Genomic DNA, 27,923 nt, shown 5'->3' on the forward strand with positions numbered 1-27,923 from the left:
GGAGTGTCACTCACAGTTAGGCGTGTTCACTTCACTGTCAGTTCTCCACCGGACAAACACAGCGGAACGCTTTCTCACAGACGAAGCTGGTTCTGCCCCGTCGCGATTTATTCATCTTCTAAGTGCTGAAGCAGTTTTCGAAGTGCATCTGACACTGGCGATTTTGCTCTTGGCGTCTGTTTTAAAGATAAGACAGAATCACTAACCGGGTGCTGCAGACCACAAGATATTAAGGTGAGTTAACGTCAACGCTTTAAACAGTAACAGTGATTTTGTACTGTCGCATTTAGTTTTTATGCACGACCTCTTACGGTAGAGACACATACGGTTGTGTCTCAAAACCTCTGATGGTCCAAAAAGCGTGTTCGAACGTTTGTATCGATGCCCAGAATGTATTCTAGTTAACGATGGGAATCGTTTGAAATGTAATGATTCTAAGTTCGATTCATCTTCACGAGTTCGGTTCCATAACGGTTCCAATTTGAATTCCTTTCTTTTTTAGTACTTTGACGATGAAATGTCTTTTTAAAGATCCTTATTAGAGTTATTGCCCTCAACAATTGTTAGGAAATTCTAAGATGATCCCAGGTTTCTGTGTTTAATAAATGTAATAAAATATTATCTCGAAAGGTATTGTTACGTAGACTTTTAATGGCTTTTTTTTCACAGACTTATCCAGAGCCAGCAAAAATACAGTCCGATAACTGGCTCTAAATATTAAATACAAATACTAAACCAACAAAATGTGATGAATAACATATTTCAATGAGTTCTTAATTTTTTATAAAATAAATTCAATATGTGTATCTCAAAATCAGTTGTCATAACAGTCAATAAATCGTGATGTTTAACACATCATGATGATGAAATCATTTAGTTGCGGTTCATTAAATGTACTGCACAATGCTCCTGATTCGTAAGTGCTTTTGATTTACTAAAAGTATTGGTTCAGACGATTCATTCTTTTGACAGGCAGTCTGCATTAATCGCGCTGTATGTTTATGATTCATTAAAAGGAACCGACTCACATGAGTCATTTATTAGGGAATCGGACTACTGTTTGCTTTTTGTTTCAGACTGTTAAGTCAGTAGCCTAGTAGTATCGCGGTGAATAGTGCAGTAGAGTTGTTTTTTGCATTCCGTTACAAATAAATGCTTGTTAACTCATCCGAATTGTAGCAATTAACTGCATTAACAGCGTGGTTCTGCTCTTTATTTCGAAGTTGTTGACTCGGGTTGTTGTCAAATGTTTTGTTCTTTCACTGAACTATTTGCATAGACTGTGGATCGTGAGTTAAAAGATGCTAGAAAATAAATAAATGTTGTTTTTTGGAAGTGTTTCACTGTTTAATAATACAAAGGCATGGTTCTCAAAAGGTTCCCCATATCACCTCATAACTGTCAAAGAAACCTGGTTTAAGATGTTTTATTCAGCAGTGTACCATGACACTGAATATTTCTACCTTTTTTGCTTCTTATGTATCATTGTGCTATTTGACACAATTATCACATCTGATTAAGTACTTGTCGCATTCTTTGGATTCTTTCTCTTGAATTGTTTATTTTACTGTTATCTCTTCTCTAGGTTGCTGACTGTCTAAATGCCTGCATTGATCTAGACTGTTTTAGTAAAACAGAGTTTACGTAAATATTCATTTCAGCATCCTTATGTTTACTGTGAGCTGGTTATGTAATTTAAGTTCATCCTGTTTCATCACCAGGAGATTTCAACTCTTCCAATTCGACAGACATCATATTTATAACAGACTGGAAGCATTTTGTCACATAGTTCCGGTCATGACATGCGCCAAGACAGTTGAAGCAAAGGGTTTTCACGTGTTCTTTCAGTTCCCCTGCATTTACACCTTTTTGCCATATTACTTATATAGTCGTTCTTGTTTTTCCACTCTTTTTTCTGCTGATGTGAACAAAACGTATCCATCTCAGTGCAACATGCTTATATTTTAGTTTGCGGTTTTGTAACTATGACTCATTTGAAAGCCTATACTAAATTTGTGGATGTCCCTGAAGAAATTAAATGTTCTAATTTAGTCCCGCATTCTCTCTGGATCTCTTGGCTTAGCTTACCTGATAATGGTAACTCATTCTCTGAGGAATCTCTAGCCTCATGGGCTTGGCTAGAAAATCACAGGGTTGGTTTACTGTCTTCCCAGTAATCTCCTGCTTTTATAACTCCAAGCCAAGCAGTGAAAACTGGACTCAAGAAAAGCCCACATTTCCCAAAGGTCGATCATGATCTAACCATGTTTATGCAACAGAAACAGATGAAGGTATAGCTTTGTGAATGGAATGTGGGTCAATATTCGCTTCACCACAGATTTCCTCACTTTTAACAAGGCAAATAGTAAGGACTTATTAATCTTTAAAAAGATTGAGAGAACATAAACTGGATATTGCTGATCCAAACAGCTTGTGTATTCTCATATTTCAATTCAGTGGTCAGTAAAACACCACTGTCTTCTTTGGCTTTTACAGAATAGTTGTATATCAGAAGGGTACAGATGTATAAGAAAATACGGCTGCAGACAAAAAATGAGGACATGAAACAGCCAAATCAAATCAAGTCTCACAAATGTACTAATAAAAAAAGCACATCACAGTTTTGGTTCCTATTTCTTAATGAAAATCACTTTTGTTTTACAATAACAAAAAGTGATTCATTGTTCAGTCAATTAGTCATTTAAAGAGCCACACAGATGGGAAATCAAAAATTACCTGTATTACAGTGTATGATGTAGCTGTCCATCAGTGTAAACAATGTGCAAAGTAATTAAACCAAAAAGTGCACGATTTATAAAGTTATTGGCTTCTTAAGTAAGGAGTCGACTCTGAATCGCTGAAACGAGTCGTTATAGATTTCAAATCTTTTGCCCATCTCTATGTACGTCACTAGGAACACTTTGCATAATAATCTCCGCCTACCGTCTTGAGAGAAACGGAACTCTGACCTGCCACCCCCCAAACCCCCCCCCCCCACACACACAGACGCTCTGGTTGGTGTGAGAGCATCATGTCGAGGAGACAGAGTGTTTTTAATTGTAAAGGCAAGTTTGTTTTATTTTCACTGCAAAAGGATGAAGGTCAGAAGAACCAATGGCTAAAATTCATTTTTACCACAATACCAGAGCAGTACAACAAATCCTTGTTGTGTTCACAACATTTCACTGATGACTGCTTTTCTAATCTCGGTGGGTACAAAATATACAAAGAGGGAGTATAAAAGAGGGTTCATTACCAACCTTACTTAGAATAACGAGCATCTCTGAATCACAATGCAAAGTATGATTATGAAGTTATGTGTTTGTTTTCTCCTGAGCGTCTTATCAGTATGTGTGCTGTCTGCAGCCTTTCTCTGCGCTGATCGTCATGTACAAACACGTCATGTAAAATGAAGTGTAACTCCGTGAATACTCAACGAAGAGACATGAGAGAGATATCTATAGAAAGCTTGACATGTCTACTTTAAAACTAAACAAGTGCTGCCGAAAACAGATATTCTGTGATAAAGTAATCCATATGAAAACAACGTGATGTCTGTTTTTCATGTCTCCCTTCGTTATATCTGTGACCACGCCCCCGCGCTGAACACGCTATTCAGATTCAAACTGAAGCGTGCGGCTTGAATACACCCACACAGAAGAAAAAGCAGCGAGACTGTTCAAATTTTTTATTTTACTGTTTGCTTCGCGATGAGAGGAATAAGACATAATTCACCCCAAACAGATGCTAACGCATAGTTTACAGTGGAGGTGTGTGCGGAACAACCAATCAAAACTGACCAATCAGAACACAGTATGCTACCAATGTTAGTTGACCAATCAGAACACAGTATGCTACCAATGTTAGTTGACCAATCAGAACACAGTATGCTACCAATGTTAGTTGACCAATCAGAACACAGTATGCTACCGAAAGGTGGGGTTTAAGGAAACTGAATCTTTTGAACAGCTTCGCGCGAACCGTTTGGGGATCTCTGAGAATTGAGGTAATTTTAAAATGATATTTTGACAAAATTACAATGTTTTTTAACCTTGGATGGATTTAAACCTAATGTACAGGATTTATAAACAGTGATAGGAAGCTCAGAATTTTCATCTTACTGGCTCTTTAATGAATTAACAATTAAAAATGATTCAAAAATGAAAAAAGACTGAAGTCTCAAACCTACAGAGATATTATTTATAAAAGTTAAGACTCATCCACACCTTCCTAAAACACCACATTTGAACACGCCCCCACATATTTACGTCACTGTGGAAGATTTGCGTAACACAGCTCAAATGTTTACACAAAGAAAGGTGCAACCTCTATTCAATGCTCATGGAACGCATTGACGGTCCGCAACCACGTGCAGTGTGAACCCTGGAATCCATTTTTAGTGTACTTATTTTAAATAATATTTGTATATAATATTTAATAATAATAACAATTGTTATTATGATCATTAAATAAAATAATTAAATAAAAAGTGTAATTGGTAATTATATTTTATGTCATAATTACAACATTTCTTGCCACACCTGGAGATTATTTTTAATGCATTTTAAATTGCTATTTTTATCAGGGGAAAAACAATCAAATCTCAGCCCTGATCGTGTTCAATGTGCAATGATTCTTGTGGAGATAATAGTTTTCTAGTGGTTGTTTTTTGTGAAGTGTTTCGGTGTAGTTTAGGCTGCATAAATGTAACAATTATATCCATAAATGATATAATTACATGTCCATTTCAGCTGCAGACTGTCTATGATTTCTCATGCCCTCTGATGATCACGGTAATGAAATCTAAATGGCTTAGTCCGTGACTTCGACTCTTGATATTGCTCTGTGTAGGAAGGAGACTAGCGCAACAGTTGCTGTGAGTCTGCTGTCTGTACTGCTCTCTCCGTGTGGGTGTAAGTACGTTTCTAACATGTGTCTCCTCAAGCGTGTGCCTTTGCACAGACCGCGCAGCAGGCTGGAGGAGGACGACGTGCACGGCTGCTGTGCAAGCACAGGCATGCCTGCGGGTAGTGAGTGACTTTGAAAGGGTTTCCTGCGCGCCACTGAGGGCCCTTTGCTTTCACAAAAAAAACTCATCCTGCCACAACTTACATAGTGATGCTTTTTTATTTTCATTGAAATGCAACACAAGAAAGGAGCTGAGCGACACGAAGCCCCAGCTGTTCTCAGATGAGGTGTGACTCGTACTGCTTTACAATTTGCGGCCTTTTTAATGGCATGTCTTGAACTTTGCCTGCCATTTGTTTTGCAATGTTTAAATGAGTCTTTTTCTCATTTAGTGCACAAAAATGACCTTGAGCCACTCGGGTGGGGCGGGAATCCATTATTTCCACTTTTCCAGTTGTTGCTTACAGTATATCATGCCTGAGATGTATGAGTTGGATAAATGCATGCTACTCCTCCCCAAAAAGACAAAAATCATCTGCTTTTGTTGAGGTGAATGATTCACCCTTACATCAGCAGGTGGAATGCAAAGCAGTCTGTTTGAAGGTTGTGTGTACTGAGAAGCATGCGTGGGTGGAGCGGGCCAGCAGGGGAAGACCCGCGACTGCTGCCCGGGTTTCCTCCACTTCATCTGTCTCTCCCCTCCTCCCTCCCTCATTCTAGTCCTGTCAGTAACCCCTGGCAACGGTCTGAGGCAGCACAGCTGATGGGGAAACTCTTTCCAGAGCCACCAGGATTGACAATCCTTCTTACTGACCAGATGTACATTGTGTTTCCTTAGAAAAGCTGAAATTATTTGATTTGATTTGACTTAATCTAATTAAGGGCAGCTCATAACCAGCAAAATGAACATTTTACATCAGAGCCAGAAGGGGAACCCATGATGGAAATAAATATAATTATATTTTTTGGTCACAACCAATACTGATGTCAGTTTATATATATATATATGTGTGTGTGTGTGTGTGTATATATATATATATATATATATATATATATATATATATATATATATAATTTTGACAATAATATCTAAACCATTGAACTACAACAATACAAATGATTATAAATACAACAATAATAATATTTATTTTATACCATCTTATTTTTGCAATCTAATGACTTGAAAATTTCTTTTTCAAACTTCTCTGTATGTCTAAAATCGATATTTTCTTTCATATTAATTTTTTTCATTTATTAATATAATATTTGTATTTATATGAATATAAGCTATATATATATATATATATATATATATATATATATATATAATTTTGACAATAATATCTAAACCATTGAACTACAACAATACAAATGATTATAAATACAACAATAATAATATTTATTTTATACCATCTTATTTTTGCAATCTAATTACTTGAAAATTTCTTTTTCAAACTTCTCAGTATGTCTAAAATCGATATTTTCTTTCATATAAATTTTTTTCATTTATTAATATAATATTTGTATTTATATGAATATAAGCTATATATATATATATATATATATATATATATATATATATATATATATATATATATATATATATATATATATAATTTTGACTTTATCTAAACCATTGAACTACAACAATACAAATGATTATAAATACAACAATAATAATATTTATTTTATGCCATCTTATTTTTGCAATCTAATGACTTGAAAATTTCTTTTTCAAACTTCTCAGTATGTCTAAAATCAATATTTTCTTTCATATTAATTTTTTTCATTTATTAATATAATATTTGTATTTATATGAATATAAGCTATATATATATATATTTGAATGGAAAACTACAAGGAAAGGTCTTTATTAGGTATCTCGAGTTAGCAAACTTTGAGCAGTCAGATATTCCTCTGGAAAAGGAAGAGGAAAACACTTAAATATATAAACTCTTGCAGATAAAAAGCGGCAGTTTGACTTGACACGAGGCGACAGCTTGTACAAACAACACAAAGCTTTAGAAAGTATTGTTCCTAAAAATAGTTTCAAAAGGTAAAGACAAACGATATGTGAACAGCTAATATTAGATCACTAGAACAGGCTTGTAACCTCAGTTTTTTATCTTGGATGAAAATTACTCACCGCACCTCTATCTACTCAATGTTGTGTTCTAAGTCCAGCTTTTCTAGTCAAGTGGGTTGGAAATGCAACTTAATAGGTGAGAGTGATAACGGCTGGGTGATTACTGCGGTAATTGAGTTTGTTGGCCTTATGTAACAGTCATGTTGCATGTTTTTTTAGTAGTTACTTTACCTGTAAACAGAGATTGCAGCGCTAATTTATACAGCATTCTTTAAATTCTTTAAAAAGGAGTGTACATGGAATAATTGAACACTGTCACACTGCAGGACTATTTAAGTGCACTGCCAGCTAACAAGTTACAAATACAGGTAGAGAGAAGCATGCCACAATGCACAAAACAGTGGAATCTCTCAGCAACATGAAACTAACTACTACAAACACCCACTACTTCCTTAATGTTACTGGCATTTCTGTAATTCTGCTGACATTTGTACCTGCATGGGTTAGGATGACAAAGATTACCATCTAAAGATGCACATGACTCTCATGCACTTGTCGAGACTGTTAAGTTTAATGTTAGAATAGTAGAGCAAACAGTAATATACAGCTTCACATATATTTATTTTGTGATAAGGAGCAGCTGACTGTACATTATACAGCATGTTATACTGCTAAATAAAGGACATCATTTGAGTTTATTAATATACATTTATTAAATATTGGTTGTCTGGGCATTCATTACAAAAAAAAAAAAACCTGAGAAACCTGTAATCAATAATGATATCCATTTGAATCCTCATCTATAATGGAAAAAACAAAAACAAATGATCCACCTGGGCTAATAGACACATTGGCATGAATGAATGTGCATCTTTATTGTAGAAATGACAGGAAGCTGTGATGTTATGGTTTGCATCTTGTTTTTGTGGATGGTCTCAAAAATGGTGTACTTTGAGCTGAGCCACAAAGAGCCTTAGCTCTGTGTTTTACTGGACTAAGTGTTTGGTGAAGCAGAGATTTGTCTCCCTCCATAAAACAGAGAGCTGTGCATGCAAATAAGTGATGAGGAAGCCCAGAATCAAATTACCACGCTTCTGTGCTCAACCCAAACACTCAGTTTCACAAAGACAGAGACAGAAAGCGGGAGAGAGACCAAGACCTGCAGTCAGCAGCAACTGACTGTTAAAACCGGTGTGAAGCAAGACTGCAGTATCAAATATGATTATCCTCTTCGTTTTATGCTTATGGTCACTTGGTTGGACATCATGAAAAACTGTCAGAATTGATGCCAAACATGTAAGACTAAAAAAAAAACAAGATAAATAAGAAGTGTTAAACAAGACAAATTGTCTTGTGTTCTGCTTAATTTCATGACAAAAACGGTGTGATTAATCCAGATTAATTTTTTAAAATCTATTTACAGCCCTACAAAAAATACATATTATATTTATAGTTATATATTATATTACATATTATAATTATATTTCATATAAAGAAAACAATGCCTGGTCAACTAAGAGATTTTGCATTGTGACATTATTTTCGTGACAATTAAACTAATCTCCTAATTGTCTATAGCATATTGAAATATAATTATATAAGTAGTGTTCATCACAAAAATACATTGGTACAGAATTTAATTCATACTGATTTTACTTAATGGTTTTCTTATCAGAAATATTTTTTTTTATTGTATTACAGTAATTAGAATGATATTTGTCCCAAAAAATTGTGTGTGTGGGGGGGGGGTACTTATTTCATCTAATTTACACTAATCATTATATATGCATATTTTTTTCAGCTCAGTATATTAATAGTCATGACATTTCTCCATGAGATAAATCAATTTGAATATAATTCTGCAAAAATCTGATTTAAAAAATGTGTAGTTTAATTTCACATGTGACTCAATGGTCGTTTAATTTGCAAACATGCTAGTCAAATGATTATTTGTTTGAGAACCTCAAATTTTCCCTTGACCTGATTTAAAAGTGCATAAGTGAGACATTTAAAGCATATGTTTCTTCTATCATTTCAAATTGATTGATCTGATTGCAGTGTGTTTAAAATCGTCTGTCATGCAGTCATGTCAAAGCTTCCGGTGTTGACAGAAAAGTATAGCTTCGGTTTTCCCAACTTTCTCTCTCTCTTTCTCACACACACACACACACAAACACCCACCCACATATACACGGAATAATAGGCCACACAAACAAAGTTCCTAGGCAACGACACTAACCTTTTGAGGGAATTAACTGAGAACGGTGTGACCCTTTGTCAGCTCACATCACATGAGAGGAGTGGGTGTACGGACTTAGAAAGTTTGTTAGAAAGTTTGAAGATACCTTAAAGAATGTGCACAGGAACAAAAACTTTAGCCTGGGACAAGCAAACTGATCTCCCTAGACTGCCTTTTTCTTAATGAGAGTGCTGATCCATTTTCCGTTACAGATGAGACCCAGAAACATGAAGATTCTATATAACACACACACACACACACATATACTCAATCTTGTCAGCTGACAGTGAATATGTTTTTTAATGTTGTGCATAGTTGTATTCTTTTAGCAAATAAAATAGAAATATGTGAATATGAGATATGTCTCTTATCAGCTTTCCACTGGTGTCTCATACACAGAACACAAGATGATTCTTTTCAATGGAAACCCAACCTTTTTGTTAGTCATGTGACCTATGGGCAGAGTTGGGGTTTATGCTAGCATAGTTTTGGTTTCTTCAGTAAGTTGCAGTGACGTCAGTGATGGATGATTGATGATGTGACATGCTGTTTTCATAGCCAGATTGGCATACATAATAGTGTCTTAACCAGTTTTTGTATTTTTAATACAGAAATGAGAACGTTTACATTGTAAATAAATTATTATATTTAATAAAACAATAAAAAATGTTTAACGTTTTTGAAAGAAATCTCTTATGCTCACCCAGGCTGCATTTGTTTTGGTCAAAAATACGGTAAAACAGTAATGTTGTGTAATATTATTTAAATTTATAATAACAGTTTTCTATTTGAATATATTTTAGAATGTAATGTATTCCTGTTATGCGAAGCTGAATTTCGAGCATCATTAGTGTCACTTGATCCTTCAGAAATCGTGCTAATATGCTGATTCGATGCTCAGGAAACATTCCTTGTTATTACAATATAGTAACCATGATGCATCTTTTTCATATTTCTTTGGTGAATAGAAAGTACAACATTTATTTGAAACTGATTCTATTATTAATATTATGTAACAACTGTAATGTAATGCAAATGTAAATCGCAAATGTAAATCTTACAGACTCTAAACTGTGTGTGTGTGTGATTTTTTTTTTTTTTTTTACAACAGTAGTGTATAGAAATATATGCTGTAATTTCAATCCGTGCAGCATCCAGAATTTGTAATTCTTTCTTTATCTATATGCAGAATTCTTGTATGGTGTGTGACTACACTGGGCATATTTTTCTGTTCATGCATGAATAGCAAATTATTCAGACACATTGTCCTTGCTCAGCCTGAAAGAATAAACAACATTTTGTACATGAGAAAGGGAAAGAAATAACTTGTTTCTTTTATAAAACGGTTCTCCGCGGACTGTTTTATTATCACATAGTATTAGAATATTCACACAGAAATGCAACAGTGATTCATTTTTTCTGTTATTTAAAAGCATTTACGAGAATGACAACAATGTACATGCTTTGTATTTGCATAATTGGGTCTAGGCCTAAAGCTTTTCTCTCATCATCCGTATCTTAATGGCATTTGGTTATATTAGGGGTTTTCCTTTCACTTTAAGTGCATGGAAACATCTTAATGCATGAAAAGTGAAGATGGATGTGGCTTTCATTTGTGTTTTTTCCTCTCACCAACCTCTTTCAGTGTTATTCAGAGGCTCTGGCGTGATGTCAGGCCCGGGCGAGTCGGATGACAGAGAGCTGAGGCCGGTAGACTTCATCCAGCTTCAGCAGTACATTGACTGTAAGTCTGTGATGCCCACACATCCCTCCCACTCTCACTAAACACTCGGCCTCATTACAAACCATGACTCACTCTCAGTCCTTAAAGTGCAAAATGACACTTTATTCTCAGGGTCTCAAAAACATGCCAGTCGTGTGCATCCAAGACATCTGTGAGCCCAGTTTACTTAGTTTTACATGCATGCATTTGCTGAAGTATTTTATACACGGGCAGCTAGTGTTGTGAAAGACTGACTGATTGATTTCATTTAGATTTTGATAAAGTCACTAAATTGATCTGATTATGAAAGTGATTATGAAAATGTATTTTTCTGGTTACACTTTATTTTAAGGTGTTACTGTGTAATTTTACAATTAAGTACTGACTAATATTAATTAACTACATGTACTTAATATAGGTTTAGGGGTAGGAATAGGGTTTGGTTTAAGGTTGTTTGCATATAATTATGCTTAATTTACTGTTATTACTATAATATTAGTACATGTAGCGTGTAATAAGGACACCATGTTATCACTCTTATTCTCTCTTATTCAGTAGTATTGCACAATGATCATTATTACTTCACTGTAAGAAAGGATTTGATGTAAATAAATAAAAAATATTAGAGAACATCTTACAAGAATGTTCCGGTTGTTTTTCTACTAGTTGCATTTCTTTCTAAATGTTTGATATAAATGTTTCAAATTTTAAAATTACAAATATTTGCATAATATTAAGCGACATTACAAGCTTTTAGAATGAAAAACTAGCACTTTTTTAGAAATAAGTTTTTCTGTGCTTCATTTGATCATGGGTTCAGTTCAAGAGAAAACACAAATTTTGCACACAAAAGTAAAACATGTACACAGTGTATACATATATATATAATATATATCTTGGGCAAACATGCTTTAACGATTTGTATAAAAGCATTATCTGGTAAATACTTAAGTGTAAATGTAAATAAAATATTCCAGGTGTTTCTTCATGGATATTGATCCATTTCATTCTTTAAAATCACTTCAGAATGAATTGTGAACTGGTAAAGTGTATACTATAATATATTTAGGATTTAAATTAAGTATTAAAATAAAAAAATACACTTTTTTTTTGCAATTGAAAAAATGTTTTTCAAAATACATAGGGCCATTATAAATCCATGTCCTGGCTAGGATTTGTAAATTGCTTAAAATGTCATTCTTCCTGAAGACAATAACTGAAAAACAGTTTGACCAACATCATGCAGCCATTATTCATTACTGGCCAATCATGGCAAGAAGGTTGGATTTACAGAAAACAGTCAAAGCAATGCAAAACTGCAATCTTATACAAACCCAATTCCAAAAAAGTTGGGACACTGAGAAAAAGTTTAAACTGAGAAAATGTATCATTTTAAAGGAAAAATAAGTTGATTTAAAATTTTCATGGCATCAACACCATCTCAAAAAAGTTGGGACAAGGCCATGTTTACCACTGTGTGGAATCCCCTCTTCTTTTTATAACAGTCTGCAAACGTCTGGGGACTGAGGAGACAAGTGTCTCAGGTTTAGGAATAGGAATGTTGTCCCATTCTTGTCTAATACAGGCTTCTAGTTGCACTACTGTCTTAGGTCTTCTTCGTCGCATCTTCCTCTTTATGATGTGGCAAATGTTTTCTATGGGTAAAAGATCTGGACTGCAGCCTGGCCATTTCAGTACCTGGATCCTTCTACGCAGCCATGATGTTGTAATTAATGCAGTATGTGGTCTGGCATTGTCATGTTGGAAAATGCAAGGTCTTCCCTGAAAGAGACAACGTCTGGATGGGAGCACATGTTGTTCTAGAACTTGGATATACCTTTCAGCATTGATGGTGCTTTTCCAGATGTGTAAGCTGCCCATGCCACACGCTCTCATGCAGGCTTCTGAACTGAGCGCTGATAACAACTTGGGTTGACCTCGTCCTCTTTAGTCCGGATGACATGGCGTACCAGTTTTACAAAAAGAACTTAAAAAATGCACGGAGGATTGTGTTCACTAACAATGTTTTCTGGAAGTATTTCCTGAGCCCATGTTGTGATTTCCATTACAGTAGCATTCCTGTATGTGATGCAGTGCCGTCTAAGGGCCCGAAGATCAGGGGCATCCAGTATGGTTTTCCGGCCTTGACCCTTATGCACAGAGATTGTTCCAGATTCTCTGAATCTTTGGATGATATTATGCACTGTAGATGATGATAACATCAAACTCCTTTCTGATATTGCTTCACTATTTTTTCGACACAGCATAGGGGGAATTGGTGATCCTCTGCCCATCTTGACTTCTGAGAGACACTGCCACTCTGAGAGGCTCTTTTTATACCCAATCATGTTGCCAAGTGACCTAACAAGTTGCAAATTGGTCCTCCAGCTGTTCCTTATATGTACATTTAACTTTTCTGGCCTCTTATTGCTACCTGTCCCAACTTTTTGGGAATCTGTAGCTCTCATGAAATCCAAAATGAGCCAATATTTGGCATGACATTTTAAAATGTCTCACTTTCAACATTTGTTATGTTATCTATATTCTATTGTTAATAAAATATACGTTTATGAGATTAGTAAATTATTCCATTCCTTTTTTACTTACAAATTTTTACAGTGTCCCAACTTTTTTGGAATCGGGTTTGTAACATATGAGGACTGGAGAGAGCACATCAATAGTAAAACAAAGCCAAAACCTGGACATTTTAGGCAATTCAGAAATCCCAGCCAGGACATGTCCACAAATAAGAGGATATATGGTCCCCTTATTCTGAATGGCCATCAATGGAGAAAGATATTTTTCTCTTCCTGTAATTGCAGTATCTGACCAGCAGGGTCATGCTAAGCATCCAAACCTTGACCCCTTGGTTGCTCCATCCATGTGTCTTATGCATGATTGTTGGATGTTTATACAGTAAGGTATAGTAAATGCTTGCCCTAAGTGTGTATGGAGTTCTTGCCAAGTCTGTTTTTATGAGTTGATGCAGATGCATACAGTTCATTAAAAGGTGTTATGACTGTGGTTCTTTCTGCCAAAATGTCATCTTGTCTTTTTTTCTCTCTTTCTTTGCTTCCTCCCACTCGCCCTGTCTATTTCTTTGCAGACTGCAGTCTAAAAGTAAAAGATGTGTTAAAGGAATTCAATGCAGATGGCAGGTTAGCCAAGTACAGACATGGAGAGGTGAGTGAACAGACTGCCAGGGGCCAACTGTCAGCACTCTGCTTTTACAGCATCTTAGTCCAATTACCCATGAACAGATCCATCCATCTCTGTAATGTGAATCACTTCACGTCTGGTTAAGCATATCTTAGCTTATTCGCTGGACGATTCATGTAACGTGTACCTGCTTAGTCAGTGAGTGCCATGTACCGATTTTAGCAGTGTGTCCCACACAAAAACTCACTGCAATTACGTGAAGCTGTAGTGGGTGGTTGCCAGGACATTTTTTTCCTGCTTTTTTAGAGCATTGCTACACATTTACTAGGGTATTCTGGTTACCCGTGCCAAAACAGCTGGTCCCCAAGTAGTTATTTTTTCAACCTTTTTTATCATCTTGCAGGAAAAAATTGTCTAAGAGCACATTTCTTCAGCAAGCTGCATGATTTAACCATATAAAGCCTACTTTATCAAATTGGAGATATGAATTTCTAAGGCCCATAAAATTATCAAAACTTTGCTGAAAAGCTGATGTGTACAATCGTCTACATGCCTTCCGTATTATATTTTATATTTTGGTCAAACTTTAAGGTCTACAACAAATCATTAACTACGACTTTTGCATCAATACACTCCTAATTTGCTGCTTATTCTAATTTATGCTATTAAGTTAGTAAAGTAGTTGGGAAGATTAGGGATGTAGAAAATGGTAATGCAGAATATGTGCTTTTTAAGTACTAATAAAAAGCCAATATGTAATTAATAGGCATGATAATAAGCAACCAGTCAATAGTGAGAATATATGCTGTTTATATTTTATATTTCAGCACAATATTTCATATTTTATCAAAAAGTAAAAAGCCTGTCCACATGAGATGATTTTTATAAGGTTAATAAAATATACAAATAGCACTATTTATTTATTGTTTTTTAGATCATGTTAAAATGTAAATATAAAAATAATACAACAGGCTTTTGAAGAATGTTTATTTGTACATAAATAAGCTCTTCCCAACTGATATTTATGCAGTAGTCTGTTATACTGTTTAAAGATCTTATTGGTTTACATCACAATCAGAATTCGATCACAAAAGCCTGATGTATTAAATATGATGCAAAACATAAAATACGTATACAACTGATATATATATTAAAATTTATAATGATATATATTAGATTTCAGTAAGTTTTGATAAACTGTTCCATTAAAAAAACTATTGTAATAGTCAAACAACAGGGAGTTCAGTGTAAAATGAAAAGAGCTTGCTTTGAGGTCGTGGGATTGAAGCTCTTAAAAGATTTGCTATTCAGACATGCTCATGTTGCAAAGATTTAGTCCGTATACCTGATCTGTGCACTAGTTTTTCAGCTGACTGTGTGCTGACTTGGCTCTCAAACACTGTAAATCAACGCTTCAAGGGTTGTATTTCAGTCATTTTTGTGTTTATCTCACTCTATGCTTTATATTTTGCTTGTGTTGGGTGCATAAAGCAAAATAAACAACAAATGATGTCATGGAAGTCTTATGGATGTTAGTATGGGGGGAGTATTTGACTGTTACATCTCATATCTCGGTTTTCCCTCTTTTTACTCCAGATAGAACGGCAGTATCCTGAGGCTTTTGAAGTTTGAATACAACTTGCTGAGCTTTTTTTCTCTTATTAACTCTTTTAAAAACTAGGACAGGAACAGCAGGCCCTGTTAGTAGAACTAGGATTAGGTTTATAGTGCAGAATCTAATTGGATCTCTGTTACGTCCCCTTGAGAAGGTTCCAGATAATTTTATGACTTTATTAGTTTCCAGTAATGTGTGCTTTCTGAATGATCACCAAAATAGATGTTATTAAAAAGCCCAATGATATATTCCATATGTTTGTTTGTGTGTGTATTTTGTGTTCCTTGAATGAGTAGCAGTCTTTAAAGCAAAATGGTTTGTCTTTAGTGCATTGATGAGGAAGGTTTCCGCCTCTTCCTGAAGACATATTTGGAGGTGGAGGACTTCCCAACGGTTCTGTGCAAGCGGCTGTTCAGATCCTTCCAGAACTCAGAGTCAGCAAAATCAGATGAAAACAGTGGGTCATGTATATGCTTGTATATGTATATGTGTATATACACATACATACATGCACTACCATTCAAAAACAATATTTTGACATTTATAATGATCTATGTCTAACTGTATGGCAAATAAATGCTGTTGTTTTAAACTTTCTGTTCATGAAAGAATCCTGTCGTTAAGTGTAATGGCTTACGCCACATGCATTTTAAAAATAATTATTTTAGATTGTAATAATGTTTCCTTTTTTGCTGTATTTTTGACCAAATAAATGTAGCTTTGGACAAGAGACTGCTTTTAGAAATATCTAAACATATTACTGACTCCAAAATGTTTGAATGATAGTTTACATGTATAGGTCCAATGTATAAGCAAATCTGTAAATAAATCAACAAATTTAGTTACATTATTGTCAATCATATTTATTTATTTGAACCCTTTAATTAATATTTTATTTTTATTTTTTAAAGGTAATTTTTGAGTTCAATTAAAGTTAACTAAAAACAACAACAACAAACCCTGCAAAGTTAGGGTTTATTCTTTTAAAATAACTATAACTATAAAAAAAAAAAAAAAGCAATGTTTCAAACAATGAAACTTGTTTGTTTTCTTTCTAAGGGGAAGTCTTTCTGAAGGATGTGTCCTGTTATTTCTCTCTTCTGGAAGACGGGCAGCCCAGGGACAAACTTGAATGTAAATCAAAATTTTTTGCCACTTCAAATATCTGTAATGATTGTTGCCATCTTTGCAATATGTCTCCATGTTTTTCCCTTCACAGTTGCGTTCAGGCTCTATGACAGAGATGGCAATGGTGTCCTGGACAGTTCGGTGGGTGGTCTTAGCCTGAAATATAATCTACTTCCAATTCTTCATTATGTAACAACTAAATCATCATACTCAAATTACATCTTTCGGTAATATCTATAACCATTAATGTTTCTGAAAAACAGGAAGTGGACCGCATTATTGCCCAGATGATGCATGCAGCAGATTACCTCGGTTGGGATGTGTCCGAACTGAGGCCTGTGAGTTGTGTTTTGTTTGTGTGTGTGCTTGTGTGTGCGTGCGTGCATGTAATATTTGCAGGGAAGACGCGAAATGCGAAATGTGTTTGTCAAGTTATTTTCCGTCTTAACCACACCTTTCTGAAAAGACATTTCTCATCATTTAGCATGAATCAACTTGCCATGGGATAAAATAAGAAAGGGAAAAAATGAATCTGAAAAGATTGTTTGCATAATGTTGCTCCTCCTGATTCAAATGAAGTGATTACTTAATTACATTATATACAGGTTACAACAGAAACACATTAATACAAAAGCATGTAATTTCTCATGGCACAATGTGCTTGTTCTCAGGTGCTGAAGGATATGATGACAGCGATTGACGCAGATAGCAGTGGAACGGTGTCATTACAGGAATGGGTGGAAGGGGGGATGAACAACGTCCCGCTGCTGGTTTTACTGGGACTTAAGGTAGGAAAACACAAGCATAGATTCTCAGTTTCAGATGCAATGTCAGAGAGCTGCTATTTTTGGAGCGTACAAGACAGTACCTCAGATTACACTGCTCAGAAGTAAAAAGAAAACATTACAATTTAGTAGATGTATGTATTTTTGTGCTCTGTCCTCTGGCTCAACCTCGATATAGCATACCAAAAGCCTGCTGACGCTGCACTAGCACAAGTAACAGTTACACTTCTAACACATACTTGCACGCACACACATCCTTATAAGTACAACCAAAAGTATAGTACTATTTTGTTTCATCAATTAATTTGTGTTTATATATATATATTATTTTTTTGTCGTATTGTTTTATTTTAATTTTACGTTGGATGCATTTTACAATTTTATTTTATCATCATATAAAAATGATTTCACATTATTATTTTATTTCATTACATGTATATATAATTATTATTTATGTACATTTTTATTTGTTTCATTTTCATTTTATTTTAGTATTATTTTGCATTTTTATTTTTAAAAAGCACACATGGATGTGGTGCTCAAGTGTCCACACATTTTTGCGGGTATAGTCATGATGGGTGAACCAGATTCAAAACTTTAAGAATTTTTTCAGTGGTAAACCCGAATAGATATTCGATTACTGTAAATTTTGTGTCTGTTGTGGTTCACTACCAGGAGGCATGTATATACCAGCAGTAAGATGCAAATAGACTTGTGAATTTTTGCAAACCATATATCCCTTGCATCTCATTAGCACGTCATTCATAAGATCTACTTTACATGACATCTCATTAAAATAAGCATGCATCTGAAGAAGGTATGTGTTCTGAACATCCCTGACATGCATCTGTTCACACAAGCCACTTGGCAGCTTCCTCAAGCTAGCATCCTGCAAGTAACACTAGAGCAGTAGCTGGGTTCACACTCCTCCAGAGAGGGAACATAAGCTATCTAAACTCCTAAAACTCTTGTGTCTGTCCAAACTGTGCTAGTGCATGACCTGGAGACAAGCCACAGAGTTAACAGCAACTTTTTTCCATGACTAATTACAGCTACATATAATGTAAAGCAAATTACAACCTTTAAATGCTAAGCCAGTGCCACTTTCACACAAGAAATGTACATTTAGCACTATTAGGCATGGTTCACAGTTAAACCGCATAGCCAAAGTCAGTGCAGAATTTACAACTGCAAGACGTTTGTTGTTTCGACCGGCGGTCACAGTCTATTACAGCAAATGTAGTTTGTGCCGTCAATGTAGATTATTTTAATCACATGAGTTCAATTTAGCCTAAACTTACATTCATGTCTTGCATTTGTGAGTCAGAGTTTTGTATCATGGTTATGCTTAACCATGTATCAAAGCCAGGGACTTCCCTGTGTGCTATTTCCACCTGCCCAACTGGCACGAGGGGGCTATGCTGAGCCATCAGGCCCAGTTACAGCATGGCTGTGTGGGCTACAGTTTCTGACCTCCTGTTCGGCCCCCTGAAGTTCCAGCCTGAGTCATCCAAACCAATAATATTCTGAATTATTACTAATTCTCTGATGTGACTGCGTGAGTCAGTGTCCTCACCCCACCCTAACCACCTCCAGCCGGCCGCTGAATTCATAAAGAATGGCCAGTAGGTGTAAGATAAAGAAGCAATGTGAAATAACCAAGAAAACGACACTCTTGTGAGTCACTAAGAGTGGTTCAAAAACACTTTCCACTGATTAGTATTTTATTTACGCTGGTGTCGTCATCTGTTTCTTTAACAGATGAGTATATTTCATCTTACATATTAAAGGTCTTTGTCCAAAACGAAAAATTATGTCAGAAATTATGTTGTTTCAAACCCGTTTGCTGTTATTAGTTGTGTGCAGCACAGGACCATTGAATCTTCACGCATGTTTTTCCCTATTACAACAGAGGCCGGAGAGTTTTTTAAAGATTCAAAAATGGCAAAAAAAACACCCAAAGGTTCAAGTGATTCCGCTGATATATTTTAAGTCATACAATATCATTGTGTGATGATTCACTGCTAAACTTTCCCTCCATTAAACTGTAACTGAGTCAGTGAGTTGAAGTTACCAACCAAAACTGTGAATGAATGAGCCAATCTTTTAATTGAACAATTTGATCCAGTTGAAAAATCATACTGATTTGTTCATGAATCACACATCGTTCATGAATTGTGGTGAATTAGCACATTAGCAGAATTTATTGTGTAAATAGTTGATCATATAGTGATATACGAAGCTCAGTACACACAGAAGTCACTTACAAACCAAGGAGATTTTTGTTTGTCAATGCAAATTTTTACACGGATAACCTGAACCCCTTCGCAAAAAATTGGATTTCTTTTATCCTAATGCGAAATTCCCAGTCATGTGTGAATAAATTGTTCCTGGCATGAGAGTGAGTGAATTATGAACTTTAAGACAATAATCTGAACTTGTGTTCTTTTGTTATGAGGCTATATATCTGTTTCTTTACCTTTTTTACTTTGTTTTACTTCATGTAACACTCTGGTTAGAGGCAGATTACAGGGATGTGATTCTTGGCTTCATTGGAACATATATTGAATGATGTTACATTTTACAGAATCAGATTCTAAAGAAAAAAAGATGCTTTCTAACATGATGTTTTTACTGTTTTCCCAAGATGACCCAAAGAGACGGCCAGCATCTGTGGAGGATGAAACATTTCAACAAGCCTGTGTACTGCAACGTCTGTCAGAATATGCTTCTGGGGCTGCGCAAACAGGGCCTCTGCTGCACTTGTGAGTGGAATTCTGGGTAATTTACACGAGAGGAACACAGATTGCTTTGCAAATGTAATCAGAATTTCCAGAAATGCTAATGAAATGTTTCATTTAAGCCATTAAGATGCTAAACTTTTCAAGATATATTCCAGAAATCCAGAATGCTAACATATATTGTGGTTTACCTACCTAGCTATATGGGTATTCATAACTTTGCAAACCCGTATGTTTAGTTCTGATTCGGTTCAGGTGTCACAATCATTTGCTATTATACACAGGCTGCAAATACACAGTCCACGGCCGGTGTGCAAATAAAAACCCGGCTCCGTGCACCCGCACATATGTGAAGTCAAAGAAAGAGACAGGGGTAAGAAAAACTTTTTTTTTTATTTTATTAATTATTTGTTTTATTAATTTTGTTTTATTAATTAAATTTAAAACCAATACAGATAAATCCCATCACAGAATTGCATGACATAATAAGTGTAATAATGTAAAAAGAAATGCTATTAAATGCCACCTCTATATGTTTATATTTTTTATAATGTATACATGTACTAAAAAATATCAATATTCTGTTGTATATCTGACTTATTGGGCCCAGGGCAATCAGAGCCCACTTTAAGCATCTTCTATTAGCTTTTTTCTTTAGTACCGCCATTAAGTGGACACTGGAAATCTAATTTGTTTGCATGCAGATTGCAGCCCATGACTGGGTGAGTGGAAACTGTGATTCTGGGAAGTGTGACCGGTGTCAGAAGAAGATAAAGAGCTTGCATGGCCTCACTGGGAAACGATGTGTCTGGTGTCACACCATGGTGAGACTGAGACTTTCTGAAAAGCTCCAATTTACAGCTGTTGAAAATCTTGATATAATACAAAAAAGAAAAAGAAATGCAATTATCAAATATCACAAATGAAGCAGGTCAGTTTGTCATTTTCATTACATGATTTTTTACGTCATATTTTAGAGACATGATGAGTGTGCAACCCAGGAACCCTTTGAATGTGACTGTGGCCCTTTCAGAGATCATATCTTACCACCGTGGGCCATTTATCCCGTCATCAAGGTAATGCAAATTAAAGTCCCTTTGGAAGACCTCCTTAATTCCATTTATTCAAGTCTCAGGATTTGCATCTGTAGTATACAGCAGAATACACTCAAATATAAGCTGACATGTACACTTTTATTATCTTATATTTAATAATTGTATATAAGATGTTTATGAGATGGATTAAAAGAAACTCAAAACTACTTGATTAGATGGTTTAAATGGTTGAAAGATTAGAGGTCTGCTTATATAGAAGACAAAAGCACAGATGAATTATATCTTCTGTTCTTTGTTTCCTCACCTAGGAGAGGACGAACTGCATAAAGAATGGCTGCTCATTTGCAAGTGACGACAGTGACCACAACACTACACCCGATGGACAGGTACTACAGGTAAGACACAGCCTGGACTGTTTCAGCTTTCTCAGGCAGAGACGAGAGATACTGAATGAAACTGACACACAACTTTCTGTACCCAAACAGATAAACCCAATCCCTGACACTCATCCTCTCTTGGTGTTTGTGAATCCTAAAAGTGGCGGTAAACAAGGGGAAAGGTGTGAACACTTCCTTCAATCCATCCGTCCATCTATCAGCTTTTGTCTAATTGCCTGTGTCTTAGATATGACTATAAATCATAATTTTTACTCACATTCTTACAGAATCCTTCGGAAATTCCAGTACTTGTTGAATCCTCGGCAGGTTTATAACCTTTCAAACGGTGGACCAGGACCAGGGTAAGGATTTCACTACCATTTCAGCATCTGTATGTCTTTTTCATGCCCTGGATCCACTTGACGGAACTTGTGGACAACAGTTCTATTAAAAATGGATTAAGATTGAAAAACACATGGTGTATGATCCACATTTTGCATTTCATAGATGTGGGTAGTGATATATTGGGTTTAATACTTTAACAGAAGCTTGTAAAAACATATGGCCTTTTATTTCCAAACCAGGTTGTGTTTCTTCAGAGATCTGCCGGACTATAGAATATTAGTTTGTGGAGGTGACGGCACAGTTGGCTGGATCCTTGACGCTATAGGTTGGAAACTAAATCAAACATACATTGTGTTATGCTCAAAGCAAAAGCCGAAGAGTATATGTATGGTTAGCTCTTATTTCACTTTCACAAACGTTCTTTCCAATTCCTCATAAAGATAAAGCCAACCTGCCAGTGCGCCCCCCGGTGGCCGTGCTTCCTCTTGGCACAGGAAATGATCTTGCACGCTGTCTTCGATGGGGAGGAGGTGAGGGCAAAAGCTGAACTTGAAACTTGAACATGTGCTTTTATGTATATATCCAGTCTTTTACACTGTTATAATGTTATAGGTTATGATGGAATGGATCTGGGCCGGATCCTGAAGGACATTGAGAGCAGTTCCGTGGTTCCGATGGATCGCTGGAGCATACAGGTGACCCTGGAGGACAGTAAGGAGAGAGGAGACCCTGTGCCCTACGAAATCATCAACAACTACTTCTCCATTGGAGTGGTATGACACATTCAGTACTGCATTCATCTGAAACATTACCTCGATTATATTCACTTTGATGTAGTTTCAATCTTCTCATTTTCAGTTTCTCTGCCAATATAATGTTATTTGAAAAACTTTGTTATTTAACTCCTAGTATATTTATCATTCTCACTGTATTGATTGTTTGTGGAACAGGACGCCTCCATTGCTCACCGCTTCCACACCATGAGAGAGAAACACCCTCAGAAGTTTAACAGCAGGTGGGCATGTTACAAACTAAGATCAATACGTATTTATTTACAATTAAAAAATATATATTAATTAAATAAATAAATATTATATATGTTTTATAATTATGTGATGTTTATAAACTGGGTGTATGTCTAATGTTCATTGCAATGCACAGCAGAACAGTGGATTTGATGTCAGTTATTTGTAGGAAACATTCAATAAATTTTAATTTATTCATTACAATTATTTTTCAACTTGAATGAAAACCATCATAAATGTAGGTTGTTTAAATGAAATCGAGTGCTTTTCTTAAAAAAAAAATATATATAAGGTTCAGTTATAACTGAAATAAAGATCATTATAACCGCAAACATAATATTACTATTATTATTATTTTTATTTATTTTAATCTAATTAATTTTTTATTAAATTAATTCACCATTAAAATTTATTGAAAGTGAGAGCAGGAAATTGTACATTGTTTCAAAAGATACCTCAATCAAACAAATGACAAATACTGTTTTTTGATCTTTCAATTTATCAAGAATCCTGCCAAAAAAAAAATTATAATAAAAAGAAATGCTATCAGAGGATCAAATCAGCATATCAGAATGATTTGTGAAGGATCATGTGACAATCAAGACTGGAGTAATGGCTGCAGAAAATTCAGCTTTGCATCAAAGGAATTCATTATATTTTAAAACGTATACAAATTGAAAATGGTTATTTAACATTGTAATGATATTTCACAATTTTACTGTTTTCACTGTATTTTTTATCAAATATTTGCAGCCTTGGTGAGCTTCTTTCAAAAAGTTTATTTTTTTAAATCTAACTGACTTCAAACTATAGTGTATGTATGTAATAGTTTTGTTGTTGTTGTACGCCTAACATTCAATTTAATTATCAAAAACATAAATCATACGAACCATCAAGAAAATGATCTGCAAGCAGGTTTCTGGCTTCGTTTTCATGCATGCATACTTTCTTACAGAATGAAGAACAAACTGTGGTATTTTGAATTTGCCACGTCCGAGACCATCTCCGCATCTTGTAAAAAACTCAAGGAGTGTCTAACCATTGAGGTAAGAAAAAACACCTTACAACAAAGGATCATACTCCTATCTAAGTTCAAAGAGGTTATTGATCATTCCAGCTACCCTTGCTCCTTCTTTCCTCGTGTTGAAAGCCCATCAAAAGGCATCGGCTTAAAAGCATGAGCACAGTGAGGGCATTCGAGTGCTAACACCTGTTATTAACCTGCTTCTGGTATTAGTCGTCTGTATCAGAGCTCAAGCCAGGAACATTTCAATCTACCAGATCAGGGGCATTCATTCAGAATATGAAGCAAATGCAATTCATTACTTAAAAATCTGCTTACGCACGTTAGAAGCATTCAGCTAGAAATCATTTTGAATATGAAAAACATAACAGAACTGACCCCAGAGCCTCTGTCTGGCCTTATCCAGTGTTGCGGGACCCAGTTGGATCTCAGTAATCTTTCTCTGGAAGGCATCGCCGTCCTCAACATTCCCAGCATGCACGGCGGCTCTAACCTGTGGGGCGAAGCCAAAAAAAGTGACAGAGCGGAGCAGGACTTGCCTGAAGTCATAGTAGACCCCGAAGTCTTAAAAGTGAGCCCACAAGGTACGTTTCCTTCAATGCAAGGAGAAACTTTTAATATGAAGATTATCTGAAACACTCAACAGACTGTCTCTAAACAGACATGAGCGACAAACGAGTGGAGCTGGTGGGATTGGAAGGAGCCATTGAGATGGGACAGATATACACAGGGCTAAAGAGCGCAGTCCGACTGGCCAAAACCTCTCAGATTACCATCAGGTGAGACAGACGCTTATGTTCTTAAACAAGCTCATACAGGCACAAACCTGTCATGACATGCTCAGGCATGTTCAACGGTCTAGTATACATGCATTTGCATACTCTTCTGTTTCTCTTTTTCAAACATAAAATATTTAAATTACATCTCATTAATTCTTTTGTCATTAAATGGGGATGTTCAGTTTAGTCTGTAACACCCTGTCAACCACTATTGAGTCAAATAATGTGAACGTGTGCTTAGTCAGTCACCCAAGCAATTGCCCATTAAATGATTCACTGGTTATTTTTGTTCCTAAAAATGTACCTAATTGTTTTATTCAAAAACATACACTCATTTATAGGACAAAGAAGCCTTTGCCCATGCAGATTGATGGAGAACCGTGGATGCAGCCACCTTGTACTGTAAGTGTCCACCATAACGCATTTCACTTTGATTCATCCAGGTAACTCTTTTGAATCTATTTACTAAAAAGATTCAGATTTATACACTGATTTGTTTAGTTGCACTTTCTGCTGGTTACACTGTAGTAGTAATGAGCCAAAAGCTTTGTGTGTTCATCATTTGTGTGTGAATCATTTGACCAAGTCAAGTCTTATTACACTTTGTGTTTACAAATCTCCTTCTAAACTCCATAAACAGTGTTTAGATATCATAAGTCAACATCAACATTTTATCGCCTAATTTTTAGTGAATGATAAGGATTTGTTAAAAAAATATGCTCAAAAATGAATTCAACCATAAAATGTCATCCAAGATGTAGATTTAGTTTGTTCATCGGAACAGATTTGGGGAAATTTTTGCATTACTGGTGTGAATGGATGCCATCAGAATGAGAGTCTGATAAAAACAATTCTAAATTATTCCAAATCTGTTTCGAAGCAAACACATCTACAGTTTTGATATAAACTTATTTTTTAGTGAACAATTCCTTTTATTTCAGTGTTAACTAGAAAACAGGTCTGCATTAAATGAGATTTAACTTAATGTGGTGTTTTATCTCTCTGTTTTTTATTGTGCTTTCTCAGATTCACATCACGCACAAAAACCAAGCCAGTATGCTGATGGGCCCTCAAGTCAAATCTGGCTTTTTCAACCTGAAATAGAGTTTACCTGCGCTCGAGGATGATTCAGTTCGCTTCGAAACTCTGTGTGCATTAACAAGGACTCTGAAGATAATGACAGTGTAAAGTGGATGTTAATTTTGCAGCAAATGCTTAATAAGGTTTTATCTCTTATATAAATCCTTGTGTGTTTTTATGAGATTACCCCTTACGTGAGGTACAAACTCTTCGCTAGACCATCTTAACATCAAATATGCTCTCTTTAAAGACATGTAGTGCTCTCAAACAGTAGCTCATGCATTTTTGCTGTGACACACATATCATGTGCACAGGTCATTCCAAGTAAATAGGTTGGATATTTGTTTTAAGGCTATGTAGATATACATAAAAATATGCATCACTCCAAAGCATCCAGTTTATGAATCAAGGTTTGATGTGCAGTGACTTTGCTGTATAGGTGGTTTAAATATTAGAGATAGATGTTCGCTAAATCTGCACACTGCTTTTAGTTATTCCTTTAGATTTTTTCTGAGCTACTTTCACTAATTTCCTAATCATGAATGTCAGATTACTCCAGGCTAAACAGGTTGCCACTGTGATCTTTACCAGAACAATGACTAGCTTTAGCAAATTAAAATCTGAAGAGCTTTATGAGATATCTAATTTATTTGCTGTTAATGTAAACACCTAAAATAGTAGGTGTAATGTTTAGATAAAATATCGAGATGAAACCAACAGTATGTTAACTATTTTTCATAGGTTATTTTCATTGTATTAAGAATTTATCGAGTCAGTTGTGTTAAACTGATTTTGCAACATTTCATACATTTACTCAACCATTGTATTTCCAGATAACTCGATGAGTAAAATCCTAAAGGTTTTAGATTGCACATTTATGGCACTCTGGCAGGCTTATAAATTTACGTGGCTCCTGAGAATGTGGAGGATCTCTTAATTTTGTGAATTTGTCTGAATAAACATTTCAGTGTTAAATTATTTGCAGTGTATCTCTTTGTTTTTCGTAAAGGTTTCTTAATGCCATAATTTGCATCAAAACTCATAAGGCGTTTACAGCATAAAAGCACTAGAGGGCGCTATCAGTTTGACTAATTTTACACGAGCCTGCTCAGACGTAGGGTTCAAGATTCATTTTCTCATGCCATTTCTAGGTTACTGAAATTATTTTAAAAGTTAGTGTATCATAATTATTTTTTATATACTTTCTTCCAAACTCGTATGTGATAACTCATGATAACCCAGATATTAATACATATCAATATTAAACTTAGCTCAATTGTTTTACATAAAATGTTGCAACAGTTGCATCAGCATATGAGAATAGTGGTCTAATTCTTTATTATGTCTGATTTAATCTCAAGATTCGGTATACTTTCACCATGACATGCGCTAACGTTGTCAGATTCTGAATCGTTGATGAATTGTTCTTTAGAATCTTTTTAAAGAGTCGGTTCACAAAACGACAACATGTTGATTCATTGAGTCAGCGAACCGCTAAATGGTTTGACAATATATCCAAACACTAGAAATATAGCGAATGTACCTGAAATATGTTTATTCAGGTTTTATCAGCTCACATACAAAACCTATAAATTGGCATTTTATTTAATGTTCAACAATCCACAATACAGAAAATAAATAAAGTTCAGGATTGACTAATATTAGTGGCAATTCAAATTAGCTTAAATAATAATACTAACAACAACAACAACAACAACAACAATAATAATAAATGTTTAAAAGTCATACATCGTATGGTTAATAATTTATTTTCGAAGCCGTTGTTGTTTTGAAGAACCGATTCGCCGAAATGAGTCAATCTTACCCTCACTGGTACAAACTTTGTTGACCATG

At 35.3% G+C, this 27,923-nt stretch overlaps 1 protein-coding gene across 1 annotated transcript; it reads left to right on the forward strand.

The window, feature by feature from the left end:
* LOC113041408 (diacylglycerol kinase alpha-like) lies at window positions 1-27,047 on the forward strand. The gene is made up of 24 exons (XM_026199901.1): window positions 1-234; window positions 10,879-10,977; window positions 14,063-14,139; window positions 16,058-16,187; window positions 16,790-16,864; window positions 16,950-16,999; window positions 17,122-17,196; window positions 17,530-17,646; window positions 20,291-20,408; window positions 20,669-20,757; window positions 21,089-21,208; window positions 21,362-21,460; window positions 21,748-21,834; window positions 21,925-21,998; window positions 22,104-22,178; window positions 22,401-22,486; window positions 22,602-22,691; window positions 22,774-22,934; window positions 23,112-23,176; window positions 24,142-24,232; window positions 24,617-24,794; window positions 24,872-24,989; window positions 25,331-25,391; window positions 26,016-27,047. Exons 2-24 carry the CDS (start codon window positions 10,902-10,904, stop codon window positions 26,091-26,093), a joined length of 2,190 nt encoding a protein of 729 aa, XP_026055686.1. The 5' UTR covers window positions 1-234; window positions 10,879-10,901; the 3' UTR covers window positions 26,094-27,047.
* Window positions 27,048-27,923: the final 876 nt, after the last annotated feature.

Source organism: Carassius auratus, chromosome 23 (genome assembly GCF_003368295.1).
Source record: "Carassius auratus strain Wakin chromosome 23, ASM336829v1, whole genome shotgun sequence".
In the NCBI taxonomy this organism is placed as follows: Eukaryota; Metazoa; Chordata; class Actinopteri; order Cypriniformes; family Cyprinidae; genus Carassius; species Carassius auratus.

Bases quoted from the DNA above. Each gene is read 5' to 3' on its own strand.
- LOC113041408 (XM_026199901.1), top strand. From the start codon at position 10,902: ATGTCAGGCCCGGGCGAGTCGGATGACAGAGAGCTGAGGCCGGTAGAC. The intron at 20,758-21,088 runs GTAAGAAAAACT...GTTTGCATGCAG, and splicing joins AGTCAAAGAAAGAGACAGGG to ATTGCAGCCCATGACTGGGT. The intron at 21,835-21,924 runs GTAAGACACAGC...GTACCCAAACAG, and splicing joins CCGATGGACAGGTACTACAG to ATAAACCCAATCCCTGACAC.